The sequence below is a fragment of the Thamnophis sirtalis genome, unplaced genomic scaffold, assembly GCF_051295495.1.
Source record: "Thamnophis sirtalis isolate CommonGarterSnake01/CBP01778 unplaced genomic scaffold, rThaSir2_p1.2 scaffold_15, whole genome shotgun sequence".
NCBI classification, from domain to species: Eukaryota; Metazoa; Chordata; class Lepidosauria; order Squamata; family Natricidae; genus Thamnophis; species Thamnophis sirtalis.
Genome location: NW_028261395.1, coordinates 513697 through 531886, shown reverse-complemented (window position 1 = coordinate 531886; position 18190 = coordinate 513697). Strand labels below are relative to the sequence as shown.

Below are 18190 nucleotides of genomic sequence, written 5' to 3'. Positions count from 1 at the left end.
CTTCGACCGGACATGTCTTTATCCTGATATACCTTTTAAAGTTTTGACTATTCAGCATATTTTATACGTAAATCAATGTGACTGAATTAGTATATTCAATACACTCAGATTGGAAATAGGTAGCTTTGAACTCAAAATAGGTCGTTTTAGACTTTAGCCATTCAACTTCCTTAGAGAATATTAAAAAAATCTCATTACATGAAACTATAGTTCCTGGCTTAGGGGAAATAAAAGTAACGGGGGGGAAATAAAGACAATAAAATACGCAGCCAACTAGCATTCAATCAGAATTCAGCAATCCCGTCCTGAAACTTCTGTTATCTCTGTGTTTGGTGAGACTCTTGGTATCTCTTGCCTTTACACAAACCCCAATTTACACTTAAGATTCCTCTTCTACTTCTTCATTTCCACATGATTTGAGTTTTTTTTCTATTTAAACAAAATCAAAAAATTATTATTAAAAATCAAAAAGAACAAAGGCAATTCACACATTCAGCGAAGAGCCCTGACTCAGAAACATATGCTAATTTTCCTTCAGGAGTAAAGTAACTTTGACTAGTAGTTAGAGATGGTATAATTTCATAGAAGATTCCCTAAGTCTTAGACTGAAGAGGCCTGTTATACATTGGCTAACATAAAATGATCCACAGAGCAAATTAACAAGATGAACATTAAAGATAATTAGAACTGAAGCACATAATTCTAATAACTGCAGTGCTAGATATAAAAAACAAATAACTGCATTAACCTTAATTCTTACTTTATTAACTTGATTTGTCTCTTATTCTCCATTTCATTAAAAATGCAAAGCTAAATTACTCTTTCTTACCAATTTTTTTTTACTTTCTTGCTATTAAGAAAAGCATTACTTTACACTTTATTATGGATTTTTCCACTGGTCTGTTAAATATATATATAATAAAATATTGAACGACTAAAGTTCTAAGAAAAAAAAAAGTGAATCAACCAACATAGACTGAGGCATGGATAATGAAATGTGACAAGCATAGCTCAAAATAATGCAGATTATCACAATAACAATCTGAATAAATTAATAGGCTATTTAATAAAATTCGTGGGTTTTCTGATCATATGGTAATATATTGCCTCTCAGCTACAATTATTTTATTTTTGTAAAAGTAAATAATTCTATCAAATGGTTGCTGCAGATTATGAATAAATTCCTAAATATTATATTTATTATTTGTTGTTATTATTTATAAAATGTATTGGCCACCCATCTTAGCGCAACATAGCTCTGGGAGCCTTACAGTTACATATACAGTTAAAATAAAGTTAAAATCAGACATTAAAACCAAGGACGATGGGGGCCCCTTGTTTCTCAATTTATTATAACTTCCTAACTCAAATTCATATTGATCTAAATAGTCATGAAACATAATAAATATGTTTAGAACATTATGATTGCAAGATTGACAGATTTACAAGAATCTCTATGTTAATTCTTATATAAGTTACTGAAAATGTTTTTAAAGGTTTTCCCCATATTGAAGCATAGCAATAGCAATAGCAGTTAGACTTATATACCGCTTCATAGAGCTTTCAGCCCCTCTGTAAGCGGTTTACAGAGTCAGCATATCGTCCCCAACAACAATCCGGGTCCTCATTTCACCCACCTCGGAAGGATGGAAGGCTGAGTCAACCTTGAGCCGGTGAGATTTGAACAGCCGAACTGCAGAACTGCAGTCAGCTGAAGTGGCCTGCAGTGCTGCATTTAACCACTGCGCCACCTCGGCTCTTAAGTATCTGGGCAGAAAATGTATAACTACAGTATCATAAACCAGGTTAAACCATAATAGGTACTGATTCTTTCAAAATGTATATTAAACTTTCCATTTAGTACCTTAGTATTAAATAATAGCAGCATTAGAAATAATAAGGCCTTGATGTTCAGTTGTTAACCTCTTTTCAGAAAAAGTCTATTTTAAAAAAAAAAACTCTTTTCTCTTTCATTCCTTTCTTCTTTAGAAGAGAGCCTATTAATATCTCAAATTTTGTTTAAAATTGTTTTTTTTTAGTACTGGAAAGCAAATTACACTTATTTTCTTTGAAACTGCATTTTTAATCAGTACATGTGGCATTTAAATTAAATCAATTTTAAATCGATCAATTCAATCAATGAATTTTTCATATTTTTCAGGAAGAATAAATAGTTAGAGAATTGTATCTAGGTTGAGGTTTATTGGACTTATATATGCCGCCCTTCTCCCAAAAGGACTCAGGGTGGCATACAACATAAAAACACATATTACACAAGTTAAAAGAAAGATTAAATAGAATATCCAAAAAAAAAACAACCCAATAAACATTTACAATGAGATTTAGAAATTAAATTAAAATTAACAATTAAAATTAATAATTTATTTTATTCAGGCCAGGCCGGGCTTGCTGGAAAAGCCGACTTTTTAGGGCATGCCGGAAGGACGATGATTGCTTGAAGTGCTAAGGCCAGGGAGTAATTTTCAAGCTGTAGCTTCACCTAAATCAAAATGCCTTCGGGCATCCTCGGGTTATATGTTCCTTATCTTACCGTCATGTTTAGGGATTGCCCTGAATCCGAAGGGGACAGAATTTTAAAAAACCACCCATCTAAAAATGGAGCACTAAAATTCCCAGACTGAGTAACATGTAAGCAAACATACATCACCTTTACACAAAGAGCATAGGTTATAGAAATAACTCAAATTAGTATAAATAAAGTTGTTCAAATAACATTTTTATTGAAAGTCAAATGTTATGAAGTTTTTTTTAAACATGATACTAGAAAGTAAATTAATATAAAGCAAGAGGGGCAGAAACCACTTTGATGTAGCAGTTAAAGCAGCTTCTAGACTAGAAACTGTGAATTTTAGTCCCACATTTTGTATGAAGCCTCATAGCTAGAATTCAGAAGGAATTGAAGCTTGGGGATTTTTTTTAGAAAATGTTGCAATTGATCCATATTATCTAATTTTAAAGTATTGAATTGTCAATAAATATGCAAACAGCTCCTTAAGCCTCCCTAAAATACTATTAAAAGGAAGAAATACTCATCAAACTTTTTCCCCCCAGAATTACAGTGGATTAAAAATCATTGCATTGCTTGTTATCCACCTTCTTCCATGGCGGATATAATGCCTGCCTGGCACATTTCACAATACTTGTCAGATCTTACATGGGCTTCATATAAACACAGGTTTATTGCACTTCTAAAGCAGAATTTAAACAGAAAACCAGGGCTACCTGTTCAGAAGACCAGAAGATATGTATCTACACTTGGCCAAAACCACTTTCCATCCCTCTGAAGAGACTGATTCTCTGCCATGCATTCCCTTTACTCCGTGTCACAAGCTCTTTGGGGCCAAAATTCCAAAAGAATGACTTTGCAAAGAATTGAACAATTCCAGGAAAGAAAGTGGAGTGGAGTGCTGCAATTGTTGGCAATGGTGGAATGATGTGATTAAAATGGAACTTTTTCCCCAAGTTTCTTTTCTGCAGGACTAGTTAAACATCAAATGATTTCAGAAGAAAGAGGACTAGTGGATCTAAGTCTTGGAGTGTGAATATGGGTGATAGTGCTGGGAGACAGCCTTATTGCTCATTATGAATTGCAGACTGTCCCATTATTTTTAACAAGTTTATTCCCAAAATATATATATGTTCCAAAGTGCAGCTTTAGGCAATAGCCACTGAACTGTAATGCAAAATAAACCTTTTGGGAGCCCAGGGTCCAGGGACCTTTGTGTCATTTAATTCCCAGGTAAATACGCCTATTGGCTCTGAGCCTTTCAGAGAAGAAATGGTCCTTCAGATGACAACATATTTGAAGGAAACATGGCTGGCACATCCCACTCCACCAAAAAGCCATTTGGTTTGGCCCATGGAAGGGAAGAAGTGCGTAGCTAAAAGTCTATGGAGGTTCTCAGTCATCCAGGTGATGGTTGTCCCAAAAGTGGTTATTCAAGAGGACAACCTGGTTCTCTGGTTTTTCTTCGAAGATGTTTTGCTTCTCATCCAAGAAGCTTCTTCAGCTCTTCTTCATCCAAGGCATTTCTTGAATGAGAAGCAAAAAGTCTTCAAAGGAAAAAAAACAAGGAAGTCCAGTTGCCTCTTGAACAAGCAACTTCGGGACAAGCAAGTCACTGGTCAGCTGCCAGCAAGGCTGCTTTGAGATGTTTCATTCACCTCCACAAAGTGAGGACCTAAAGCCGGGAGCTAATTTCTCTCCATTCCTGGGCAGGAGGAGGAGGAGGGGGGGGAGGGGGAGGAGGAGGAGGAGGAGGAGGATTGGTAATTAGGACAACACACTTTATACTAATAGACTTTTTTTCTGGCTCCCAGACGATAGGAAAGCATCGTGTGCCCCTATCTTTGCCCTCAGAAAGAGAAGCAATGGATGAGTAGGATCTTCTCATGAAGTTTATGGAGGTTCCATCTGTCATTCTCAGATTTGGTTATATTTCCTCATGTGCTAGCTTTTAGATTTATTTAGCCAAATGTTATTTAATATGACAATGTTTTAAGGTAGGTTTCTCTTGAATCCATTACTAATTGAAATTGCATTAAAATGAGTTTTTAAAAACCCGACATTCACAGTTTGATAATGACTTGATGAGCTATTAGGGTCAACTGCATGGCATAAGTCCAGGATACCCGAGGAAGCGTCTTCCACTAGGATTGGCTCGCCCCCACCTATGCCAGCCTAGGAGGCATGGTACAAGCTCTATCGGTCAAGGAATTCCAGCTGGTGGCATCCAGGAGAAGGGCCTCCTCTGCCGTGGCTCCCGTACTTTGGGTCATTTTGACATCAACACTGCCCCCATGAGAGAGGCTCCCACCCTTCTGTCCTTTCGCAGGAACCCGAAGACCTGGTTCCGCCAGATGTCTTGGGGCCCTAATGGGGAAACATCAGCACCCTATTCCTCCCCCCCCCCCCTCTTTCCATCTTTTAACTATATCTTGATTGGGATTTCTGTGGTTACTGTTTTAGAGTTCTTGTTTGCTAGGTTTTTAATCCTGGAAGCCACCCAGAGTTGTTTACTGCAAGATGGGCAGCAAAGAAATCCAATTAATTAATTAATTAATTAATGCAGCATAAAAGCCGATGCAAGCTTGTCAGTTTTTTGGGATATTATCATCGGCTGAGATGTTACAAAAAGCAGGGAATGGGGGGGGGGGAAACCAAGAGAGTATAAAAGTAAAATAAATGAGACCAAAAAAAAAATATGTCTTAAGCATTGTAAAACATTCTAATCTATCAAGATCTTTGTAACAAAAATGTGATGGCCTGCCAAATATTAATATTTTTTTATCCATTTTATATATATAGTTGGAAGCTATATGGCTAGATGATGATTCTGGACTTGTTTTTAAGTTGGCTTGATGCTACATTCGATCTCCGCCAAAAGGCCTAGAAGCTTTTAAATTATTAACTATTTGTATTCCACCCTTCCTTCTTATTATGTCTCAGAATCTGCAGTGCAGTTTTAACAGGAGGTTTGTAATAGAAATACATGCTTGCATTTTGCACACTGTGAATATAAATGTAAGCATTAAGGATTCAATTTTCTCTGGAAAAGTGTTCACAAAAGCATCGTTATTAAGAAAATGCATATAAAAAATCTGTCAATGAAAACAATACAAACAAGCTTGTATATTAACAATCTTACACACTGGAAATGTAGGGAAGGGAACTCAGAAGAGAGAGATTCCGGAAAGAATCTGGTGTGGCAGAAGCAAAAGAAAAAAGTATCCAGGAATCAACAGATCCTTTAATTGTCTGCAGTTCAAAATGCTATTATCTCTGCTACTGGATTCTGGCAGCAAAGCTTGCTCTGAAATGCTTTCATAATAGTTTACACATTGTCAGACGAATGAGCCAGGTGTTTCAAATTGTGTGTCCCGTGACTTAAAATATTGTTGTCAATACTCTAAATTAGTATTCTGCTTAGCCGTGTAATTCAGAAGGCTGCAGACAAACCAAACCTGATGTTGACATTCTTTCTCTAATACTCTCTATAGCTGTTATTTAGCACACGTAGGAAAGGCAGGTGTTTCAAATTCCTTTTATTTTAAGTGTTCACAATTTTTACAAATTGCAAAACACTTTTAACCATACTATCCTTTCTTCACCCTCTTTGAGTGAGAGCAGCTTCCACTTTTATTTATTTATCCAACAGTATCAGTAAATCACCACCTACACCAGCCTTCCTGATTACAATATTAGACATACTGGTAGTTGCTTCCAACACTGTCTCTCCTGCCAATGCCACTATTCTTTGCAGTCCACAGGACAGAAGAAGAAAGCTCATTATTATAATTAAATAAGATCATTAAAGCTAGCTTGGCCTAGTGGTTAAGGCACAAGAAACCAAGACACTGCAAGTCCCACCTTAGCCATGAAAGGCAGCTGGGTGAGTTTGGGAGAAGCCATTCTCTTTCTCAGCCCAACCCACCTCATAAGATTGTTGTGAAGAAAAATGTGTAGTAGATATTAACTTATTTGTAACCTAATAAAGATGGGATAACAAACAAAGAAACAAACAAATAAATAAACAAATAAATTCCGCTATATTCAAATAATATATTTCATATCATTCTCCATCAGGCATCCAGTAAGTACCAAGTTTTTCAGTTCCTTGGCTTTGTAGATGACTGGAGTATTTCTAATACAAGCATTAGTTCTGATATCTAGAGTAAATTAATACCCATCAGTTATTCTGTGCTAAACGGAAGAATCCAGTATTCCTCTTTTTTCTCTCTCATCCTCCCTGAAGAGCTTTAGACCACGTTATCTCTTTCTTTCCTAAAAACACTAAAATAGTAAGCCTGTGCTGTAATAAATAATACTCTGAAACAGGGAACTAGGAAAGTTGTAGAAAGACTATTGTGTCCCTGGCCTCCAAATACTAATAACCTTTCAAACAAGGGTACAAGTATAATGAGTAGGTCTTTTCAACGTGTTTCCCACATATCGTCCTTGTGGGTTTCTGCTACTTCGGCCCGGATTCTACCAGCTCCGCCCACCTGCCCGGACGTTCTGCATATGCGCAGAAGTGTTGTATGCATGTACGCGCACGAGCAAACCAGTAGTAAAAAAAATGGAAACCCACCACTGGTCTATATACGTGATTCTGCCTTATACCGTACTTACCCAGATAAACAAAGAATCTACTGCAGAGATCAGGTACCACAGATATTATTTTCAAAAAGCAGTAAACTGGATGTAGAGTGTAGAGTCCCTCTTGGGAATAGGACGGCATACAAGTTTAATAAACGATAACGAGAAAGGACATGCTTGTAATCAAAATATTAAAAACTAGATTAAATAGGAGAGTTGTTAGATGTTATTATAAATATATACACTGAACTCTGCCACATCACTATTAACTTCAGAAGCAGTATATATTCAATTTGGGTTTTGTTCCTACTGAACCTGATTCACTTTTACTTTTACTTCACGGGCCCATTTTACAACCTTTCCTGCCTTTGTTATTAAGTGAATCACTGCAGTTAATAAGTTAATAACCCAATTGTTAAGTGAATCTGCCTTTTCCATTAACTTTGTCTGTCAGGTGGCAAAGGGGGATCACATGATTCTTGGGACACAGCAACGGTCATAAATATGAACCAGTTGCCTAGTGACTGAATTTTGATCACGTGAGCATGGGGATGCTGCAAAGGTCATAACTGTGAAAAACAGTCATAAGTCACTTTTTTCAGTGCCTTTGTAACTTTGAATAGTCATTAAATGAACTCTTGTAAGTCAAGGACTACCTGTACAGCGCATGTTATACCTCTTCTGGTTTTGAAGATGTGTAATTCAAAATGTGGGATATTATCTGTCTGCTCCAATCTATGACTTTCTTTAATCAAGTATTGATGAATGAATCTAGTGTCTACTGTAACAAGTGTGCTTGGCTCTATAAAGGTAGTTCTTATGTAATTATTTCATTTAACGAACACTTGCAGTTAGTAAAGAAAAAGTAATTTTGTGAGCAATCCTTGCAGTTACAACCTTATCAGGTCTGTAAAGCAAAGAAAAGTTGAAGTAAGATTACAAATACAGTTCTGGTTTCATCTTAACAACTGAGTTACCATATTTTTCGGAGTATAAGACGTACTTTTTTCCCTCAAAAAAGAGGCTGAAAATCTGGGGGCGTCTTATACACTGAATACAGCATTTTTGTCTCCTGAAACCCCACCCCGTTCACCAAAATGGCCATGCATACTTGTAGGAGGCTTCCAGAGAGCTCCTGGGGGCTGGGGAGGGCAGAAATGAGCAAAAAATGCGCCAGTTTTTGCTCGTTTTTGCCCCCCCCCCAAGGAACACTCTACAAGCCTTCTAAGGGCTATTCATGCCTTTTTTTTTAAAGGCCCGTTTTCATGAAAAACAAGTCATTTTGGGGAGGTTTGCAGAGTGCAAAAACTTTTTTTTTAAAAATTGCCTCTTCAAAACCTTGCTGCATCTTATACTCCGGTGCGTCTTATACTCCAAAAAAATACAGTAACTATCATGATTATAGTCATGAAGACTACCTGTAGTTAGGGGTTTGTTTTAACACTGCTGTTACATGACCTGGGTCAATTTAGCAAAGTAAGTGCATTTTTAATATGAATCGTAAGACCAATAAATACAAATTATTATCCAATAAATAAATGCTTGTATTAGATGTTTGAACATTATTTTGTTTTTAATGTGCCATAAAGTAGCTTTGGAAACTACTCCAGATTTCACAGCCATAAGAATCATAATTAGAAATAGTTATTTCTGATTGTTCCAGTCTAATTAAGTAAAAATTTTAGACCGTAGAAAATGGAGACAATTGAATCGCAGCCATAGTACAGAAGTATATTTCACTGAATCTCATGTGCGCATATAGAAAGGCTGACTTTCCTGTTTCACCATAAATATATTTCCTGGGAAGGAGAGAATCCTGGCTTGACATTGTTTGGAAGCATGTTTAGAAGCATGCTATACTTCCTGGGGCCCTATTATGGGATGGGCCCTATATGGGTGAATGAATTGAAGGGTCAGTGACCCCCTTTATTTCCCATCCCAAATCGACACAGCGGTTGATCATTTCAGCTACGGAGACTTAGCAAAACTGAGGCAGCCGCGATTGTTTCATAAATGGCATCCTTACTAAGAACAGAGCTGCAATCTAACCATTATGTTAAGACGTATCCTAATTAAATAAGGAAAGAAACAAGATAAGAAGCTTCAGTACATCAGCACATTTAAAAACCAGAACTGGGGAGGGGGGGGGGAATCAGACATTTAAAGGAAATTACTAATGCAGAACGTATCCACATGTAGCACAAATGAGCAGAATTACTGAAGCAATAAATTTGAGATCACTGAATGTGGCCAAAATACCGAGAATACAAACTATGATCAACAAATATGTGTTCATGAAAGAAAGCGAAGGAAAGGAATTCAGACAATCAACCCTTTTGTTCTGCAATATGGAGCAGGATAATATTGACCTAATTCATAGCAACTGAGGAAAAGAGAGCGATGAAAATAGAATTTATAGCCACTCTCCTTATAATTGCAGCATGGTTCACTAGTTATCCAGGGAGTATGCACTATGTATATATATAAATGTAGTCAAACTAAAGCAGCCGTAAAGTGAGATTTGGACATTAAGTGTGAAACCTACTGGGTCAGGCTGGACAGCCTCTTAGAACCCCTTTACTTCTATATTAAAAGTCACATAGACAAGAGTTGGAACTTGCAATAGAATAAGAGGGACAGTTAGAAGTTACTTAAAGGAAGTGTCCCCATTCAGTAACCACAGGATGTTCTCGCCAACGTCCCTATGTCAAAACTGTGTGTTAAAAGTCCAAACCACAAAGTTCAATTAAAGTTCGTTAATAACACGTAAGCCATACCTGAAACAAAAGGAGAAGTAAGACCCTCATCTCCTTATAAGGCTTTCTCCTCAAGGCAACCACTAAGAAATGAGTTAAGTGTTTCCGTGTTGCAATGCTTTTGGGAATGTATAAGAATGCGTGCTTCGATGATTAAGGTTGTTCAGAACTTGCAGTGCTAAGCCATGGGCTCCTTTTCTGAACCTGGCTGCCAAATATCCTGAGAAGTCTTAACGCCTGTCATTTTCTGCAACAAAACTGAGTTCCATTTTCCTTGGGAATGATATACAAATGGATCATCCTCCAGGATTACTTTAAAACTTCCCAGGGTTGCCTATAGCCCTGATATTTTGATACCCTCTCATCCAGGTACCAAGTGATGCTCAGCTTTGAAGGCCTGATAAATTTAACCAGGTGCTGCCACCTGCTGAAATGCCACAAAAGAAGCCTTTATCCAAGGGGCCCAGCACTTCAGTAAAGGTGAAGGATTTTTAGCCATTCAATAGAATTTAAAAGACCCTCCCACACTCCATAAATTTTAAAGGATTATTATTTACTTTTTTGGAAGCCATTCACCCATTTAGAAAGTGCAAGGTTCATAAATATTGATAAATGTCCTTTAAAAATACTTTATTGGAAATTTAGAATACAACACACGCAAACAATGAAAAGAAGAATAAAAAAGGAAACAATAAAACACCACACAGGGCTCTCTCCAAGCCACGCGGGGCAGAAAGGACTGTCCCTTGGGCCGCAGCTAAGTAATTTGGAATTTAGAATATCCAATTAGTCAAATAAGTATACCAAACAAATGTAACTTTCCTACCTATTCTCAAAGCACAGTACTTCGACCAAAAAAGACTGAGAGGAAACTGGGCGATAAAGGGAAAGGCAGGAGTATTTAAGAAGTTTCCCTCAGTCTTTGAGGGAGCCAAGGTGGCGCAGTGGTTAAATGCAGCACTGCAGGCTACTGCTAGATCAGCAGGTCAGCGGTTCAAATCTCACCGGCTCAGGGTTGACTCAGCCTTCCATCCTTCCGAGGTGGGTAAAATGAGGACCCAGATTGTTGGGGGCAATATGCTGACTCTCTGTAAACCGCTTAGAGAGGCCTGAAAGGCCTATGAAGCGGTATATAAGTCTACTGCTATTGCTATCTACTGCTATTGGACCAATCAGGCTTTGAGAATAACCCACGCGTAGCCCCTCCCTCCCTTCCACTGGAAAATATCAACTTGCAGCATTACAGTGAAAAAGGGGGGAAAGCGTAACTATCCTAAGATAACATACTGTTTACAGATATATATATATAGTACATTTAGAAGAATAGTTCTGAACTATGTATGACTGTGGTCATAAAAATTAAACATCCAGTTGTATAAGGTGAAAAGAACCTTAAAAAAATTATACCAATTTGGGAAGTAAATTAACAAACTATCTTACATGACTAAATTTATCAACTCAATGACAATAAACTCCAAGACGAAATGTTTTACAGATGTGGAGCTAATATATCATTGTATTCCAGCAGAAGAAAAAATAAATTATTGCAAAAAGGGAAATAAATTTAGAATAGAAAAAGTTAAAGCCCAAATGGAACCAAATTAGTAGTAGATATAGTAGTGATAAATATTTACAAGTTATAGAATGTGGAATTCTTTTGATTTTTTTTTTATTCGGAGCCACTTAGCATACATACATTGTCATAAAATCATATGGATATGCACTTTTATCACATTGCAATTACTTTCACCCTCAACAAATCAATAAATGGTATAGAATAGAAATACTATAAAGTAGCTTTAAAAGACTCTGGTTTTATGCTTAGGCAAGACGCTTATTTCTAGTTCAGATTTCATTTTAAAAACTGTATAATAGCTCTAAATAAAAACCTTGAACCATTACAGAAAAAAAATTATAGGAATCAACTGTCATGAATGAACTAATATAGCATGATTCTACAAATCAGTAAAGAATTATTTAAATAAGAGGGCATCGTCTTCAAAACCGAGCAAATTAGCAAACCAGAGCAAATTTACAAATTAAATCAATGAGATTTTACGTCATCATAGTTGACCTCTAATAAACTATATAAATCAAGAGCAGTCTTGCTGTACTAATGAACACGTATAACGTTGCTTTGTTTTTCTGAATGCCTAGCAAAATAAATAAATATGCAACGTATTTTGCAAATAAGATATTAACAAAACTTATGCCTATAGCATTTGATCTGGAACTCATCCTTTTTTCTAATGATGGCTGTCCTAGTCAGTAAACTCCGAATCTACCAGGTATTTAATTTACCAGTGATAAAAATAACTAGTGTTGTATTTCAATATTTTGTAATACCTCAATTATCTTGATACATTTGGTGTCAAGTAAAATGAAGTCTACCTTTAATCCAGTGTTTCTCAACCTTGGCGACTTTAAATCCTGTGGACTTCAACTCCCAGAATCCCCCAGCCAGCTTTCTGGCTGGGGGATTCTGGGAGTTGAAGTCCACAGGATTTAAAGTCGCCAAGGTTGAGAAACACAGCTCTAAATACATACTAAATACATAGTATGTATTTAGTGACATACTATTAATCTAACATTGAAGTGGGAAATACTGAATACACTACAGTGCTGTTTTTTGAATATAAATCAAAATGTGTTTTTTTTTTTAAACCAAAGAGCTAAAATTGTAGAGTTCTCATTCCTAGGGACATGACTTATTATTAGTCAGAATGGCATGCATGGAGGATATTTTAAACAAAGTTCCCTTTTACACATACAAGAAGGCAGAGCAGCTGCTTCATCGTCTCAGTTGGGTTCAACTGCCAGTTCATTAATTTATGTGAACCTCACTTAAGACCATCCCGAAATGTACAATTGCTAAAATCTGTTCCTACAAATCAAGGTTGAGAAATCCCCTCTTGACACCCAAACACTAGAAAATAGCCAGAATCTACAAGTCCTCTAACAAGCAATTAATTATCCCCTAATTCTGTTGTGTGTATCAACTACCATTTCAACAAAAGTTGAAACAAGAGTTATTTTCCCTCCGGGAAAATTCCAACTGGGTCAACTGACTGTAGGTTGTGGAAAGTATAGCTAAAGGTACCATCCAATACAATCTTAAACAGATGCGTATATTTTAATTAATAGTAATGTTATTTTTCAGGGCAATGATAACCACCCAGAACAAAGTGGGGCTACTTTTTTCGCCATTTCACAATCGTTTATCATACAAGGCTATATCTGTCTGCAACGTATAACATATAATCAGTCTGTAATATCTTAGAAATGGCTCAGGCATCCATACATATATCAGATAAATTTACCTCATCATAAACATGCTCTAATTTCTGTTTAAATATCCATGAAAAAATATTTATGATCATAATTGCCTTAATGACTTATCACTGGATATATATTTTTTCAATTATGTAAAATGTTGAAATCATTTGAAACGTTATGTTCCATTGCACTGAAGCCTCTTCTTCTCTGAGGGGAAATAAAGCAGAAGTAAACAGCCAATATCTTCATAAAAATATTTCCTCCTGGGTCTTCCATAAACTTTTTATCACCGATTTCTGCAGCTGGCAAAAACGTCACACCGTGTAATCTGATTAACCAAAACCTCATCCTTTGCAGCAAGTATTTGACACTTTCAATCAATCTGTCAGCTGGATTATTCATCTACTGAAAAAAACATTTCCTTTTAATTTTGTTTATTTAATATTTTCCTTGAGCAACTGTTTAAAATATTTTAGGAGTCGTTTCCTTTAACATCATTACTTGCAAAATAAGGGGCCAAAATGGGAAAGCAGTTTAAAAGTTTAATGTTGAAATGTACTGTTAAGCTGAAATTCTGTACTTACCTGGAAATAAACCCTGAATGGGATTTCCTTCCAAATAGAAATCATTGTTCGGTACTTGTACATATTTGGTCTTTTTCATATGCCAACAACCTTTTGAAAACTGTGTTTATGTAATTATAGTACCGTGAATAGGATTAGCAAATGTATATTATTATTGGCTTCGTTTATTCTACCAGTCCAATTAATATGAAACAGTTATGAGAAAGAGTTTAAATTTGTCAGAATATTCTGCATTAAGTGGCTGTGTATAAAAGGGTACGCATTTAATAATATGCTTAAATCTACATTCCAAACCATTAAAGACAAGTGAATGTATTTTACTTTCAAGAAAACATTGTTTACAACTATGATGCAATTTGCCAAAATGAATCCATCATATTTGAATAAGGAATATAATTTTCCCTATTTGCATCTAAACCATGGTAATTGTTATTGTTTCTGCCATGTCCTATATTATTGCCTTCATCTCATAAGCAGTCCAGGACAAGTATAAGTATTCCAGCCTCCTTATTAAAACCCTATCCAAAGGCAGCATCATGGTACAGCATAAATCTGTCAGGTTTTGTCACTAATTATCTTGGGTGGAAGTGACTTAACAAAGGCAGGAAAAAGGATTGGGATCAGCAGTGGAGACAGATTTCACATATGTGCAGAGTGAATTCACAATATCCACAGAATTTCACAGAATAACTCAAGGATGGAGAGCGTAAGAACATGTGGAGGTAGCTTTTAATAACCCTTAAGAGAAGAACAGACTACTGTATATCGTCCAATGAATATTTTCCGAAAGATCAGTATATTTGAATATGACTTGCACCCAAGTGATGTCTATGATTCTACGCACACCAGTTCTTCCGAATATATTTCATGCTCACGTGTACAACATTTTAGCACTGTATCTTTAAATTAATTACACCAGTAATTACATAGGTTTTATGATGTCGGCTGGATTATTTCAGAAAAGTTCCCTTCAAAATGAAGTTGGCACATTTATAACTTAATGAGAAAGAGATTCCCAGAAGAATAGCAAGAGCAGATAGAGCAAGCCAAAGTTTAAGTAACACAACGCAGAGCACATCTGTATTTTCCAAGCACAAGCTCCACAGATGTTGTAAATTACTCTCTTTTTTTCAGTTGTCTCTCTCTGAAAAGTGTCAAGTTTAAGAATAAAGTTCAGCAAAGACTGGAAATTTTCACAGCAAGAGTTGTCAACAATTACACTCAACAGCACTGGACTTGCTGGAGGAATGAATCATTTAGAGAGAGAGAAAAAATGATGCAATGACATTCAACACTGTTTTAAATAAACTATACATCAGGCTGTAAGGATAAAGTTTATGCAGTATAAACCAGACTGCTTTGCATTTTAAAACACTCAAAAGTTATTTGTTATTGTTAATCAGATCATTTTGCTAATCTACAGCCCATGTTTAATGGCATCTGCATATTATTCCTATTGGTTTCAATGATGACATCTAAGTGAATTTGCATACCAAACAGACCTTTCAATTTTACTTTATGTAACAGGGACTCACTCAAAACATATATTTTTTAACATTGCATTAGATTGGAGGCGGGGAATGGAGATTTTTGTAACTCTGAACAGTTAAAATTAGCATAGTATCTTATTTCTCAAATCCAGCTAAACCTTTACTATTCAGTGTATTTGTGGCTATGTCTTTACGATCTGAAATTATCCTCAGTCGGGTGTAAAGATATTTCAATTGATATAAGCCAAAGCATGAGAATATTATTTGAGAACCCCTGGGCGAGGGGTATTGCATAATTTACTTTCCAGTATACATTACTCCCCCCCCAAAACAAATAAAATGCCAGCAAAAGTTCCGAAAGAAAGAAAATTCGGGTTTCTACTGTACAATGTTTTTTTGGGGGTGGGGGAGCTGCACTCAAGAATCAGACCTTCTCCTTCCAGGATGATTTCTATTTATCAAAGGTGATGTCAGAATATAATCTATTCCTGCCTTCTTCCACATCAAAAGATGTATTGCTTCCATCTGTCACTCGTCTTTTGCAGGAGGGAAAAGGTGTGTGGGATTTCCAACAACGTATCCGTTGGGCATCTCCACCACAGGTGAGTTTGTCTTCCTTCAACTGGAAAGTTAAGGAATCAAACTTTTAAACTGGATCCTTCAACTAACCTTTTCAAGTTTGGGGAGAAAAAGAGCCTTACAATAACTCTTCCAGCCCTTCCTAGAAAGAGCCCATTTCCTTTAACAATAACACAGTTACATTCCTCGGTTTGAGAAACTAAGTATCCCGTATATCCCGTCGTTTCCTCGGTTCGGGGGTCTGGAAGGTCCTTTGACAGAGGGGTTTCCTGCCCATAATTCTCCCCACCTCCCAACGAATCTCTCACGAGGCGGTGTAAAGGCCAAGGGATCCGCAGCCTTGTAAGTCCTCCGCTTTGGAGCTGAGTTCCTCTGAAACCAGTAAAACTCCATCCACAGATCCCAGAAAAATCAGACTGTCCCACCCGGGGCTTCCCCTCGCAGCTCTTTCTAGAGCCAGAATCTACCGAGGCGGCGCTGGAGACGCCGAAACGCCGGGAGAAGAGGCTCCTGAGCATGCACAGAGCGCCGCGCGCGCCCTGGAGCGCTTCCAGGGACTGGAGCCCAGGAGTCTCCGGGCGAAACGAAGCGCTTCCCCTCCACACACACAGACAAACACACGCACGCAGAGACCCCCCCCCCCGTCCCCTCTTACTCACAAGGAGACGGTGCGGTTGGGCAGCCAGGCGGGGGGCAAAGTTTCCGCCAAGTGGCCTCCGCTGCAGACGACTTTGACGCGGAGCGTTTGCCGGCCGGGTCCCTTGGAGCGCTCGGCGGCGCAGAGGCAGCTGTCAGCCACCAGGTCCGGGCAATTCCGGTTGCCGCTGCAAAGCCCCACCGCAGCGGCCGCCGCCACCAAGCAGAGCCAGAAGCCCAGCCCGGGCATGGCGAGGGGGCGGCGGCGGCGGCGGCTCGGCTCTCCGGCGCTTCCAAGGAAGAGGCGGCGGCGGTGCTCATGGCATAGTCGGCGCGCACCCGGCAGCCCTCCGGCAGCCCCGAGAGAGAGTCGCCGTCCAGCCTTCACGCCTCCTCCGCCTCCTCCGCCTCCTCCTCCGCGGGCCACGGGCTCCCTCTAGCCTCGGCCCCGCCGCTTCCCGCCGCCCAACCTCTCTGGGCGGACCCCACGGAGCGAGGGAGCTTTGGCTGCCTGGGATGAAACGCCCCCCGCCCTTCGGCCGTTGGGGGAAGGGTTTTCCTTAACCCCCCGCCCTTCATAGCAATAGCAGTTCGATTTATAGATTTGAACCGCCGAACTGCAGAGCTCCAGTCAATAGCAATAGCAGTTCGACTTATATACCACTTCATAGGGCTTTCAGCCCTTTCTAAGCGGTTTACAGAGTCAGCATATCGCCCTTAACAATCCGGGTCCTCATTTCACCCACCTCGGAAGGATGGAAGGCTGAGTCAACCCTGAGCCGGTGAGATTTGAACCGCCGAACTGCAGTCAGCTGAAGTAGCCTGCAGTGCTGCATTTAACCACTGCCTCATGTGTTTCTGAATCAGGAATAGAAGGGACCTTGGAGGTCTTCTAGTCCAGCCCCCCTCCGCTCGAGCGGAGACCCTCTCCCATTTCAGACAAGGGGCCGTCCAGCCTCCTCCCCAAAAGACCCCTCCCCATCTCCCCTTCGGGAGACGGCACCCGAGTCTGGGGGCTCAAGCCCCGAGACAAACCGGAAACACCGGAACACCGGAAAATGGGAGAGCATCTCCCCGGCATGCGTGCGCGGAAGCACCAGAAAGCAGAAGAGCTGAGCTTCCGGTTTCCAGTGTGCCACTGGGTCACCATCACGGGTCTAGACACACACCATATTTTTCGGGGTATAAAACGGACCTTTTCCCCTCAAAAAAGAGGCTGAAAATTTGGGTGCGTCTTATACTCTGAATACAGCCTTTTTTTGCCTCCCAAAACTCCGCCTCCCTTCACCAAAATGGCCGTGCAGAGCTTGTAGGAAGCTTTCAGAGAGCTCCTGGGGGCTGGGAGGGCAGAAATGAGCGAAAAAGGTTGGTTTTGTGCTACCCCAGCCCCCAGCAGCACTCTCTAAGCCTCCTAGAGGCTATCCATGCCCTTTTTTGGACAAAAAACGGCTCATTTTTGCAAAAAAAAAACCAGGCCATTTTTTGCTCATTTTTGGCTTTATCCCACCCACCAGGAGCACTTTACAAGCCTCCTAAGGGCTATTCATGCCCTTTTTGGGGGGGGGGAATGGGCCATTTGGGGGAGGTTTGCAGAGTGCAAAATCTTTTTTTAAAATTTTCCTCTTCAAAACCTTGCTGCATCTTATACTCCAGTGCATCTTATACTCTGGAGAATACGGTAACTAAACTGTATGCTCTGAGGTCTGTTACCATGGACATTATTTAAGATTTATTTGTAAGGGACTGATT

At 38.9% G+C, this 18190-nt stretch overlaps 1 protein-coding gene across 2 annotated transcripts in view; it reads right to left on the bottom strand.

Annotated features, from left to right (window-relative positions):
- The window catches only part of ADGRA1 (adhesion G protein-coupled receptor A1), a 304703-nt gene extending 288012 nt beyond the window's left edge, over window positions 1-16691 (bottom strand). For both annotated transcript variants that reach the window (XM_087702485.1, XM_087702486.1), the window contains exon 1: window positions 16465-16691. In XM_087702485.1, the coding sequence (XP_087558611.1) occupies window positions 16465-16691 (227 nt within the window). The remainder of the gene's footprint in view (window positions 1-16464) is intronic.
- Window positions 16692-18190: the final 1499 nt, after the last annotated feature.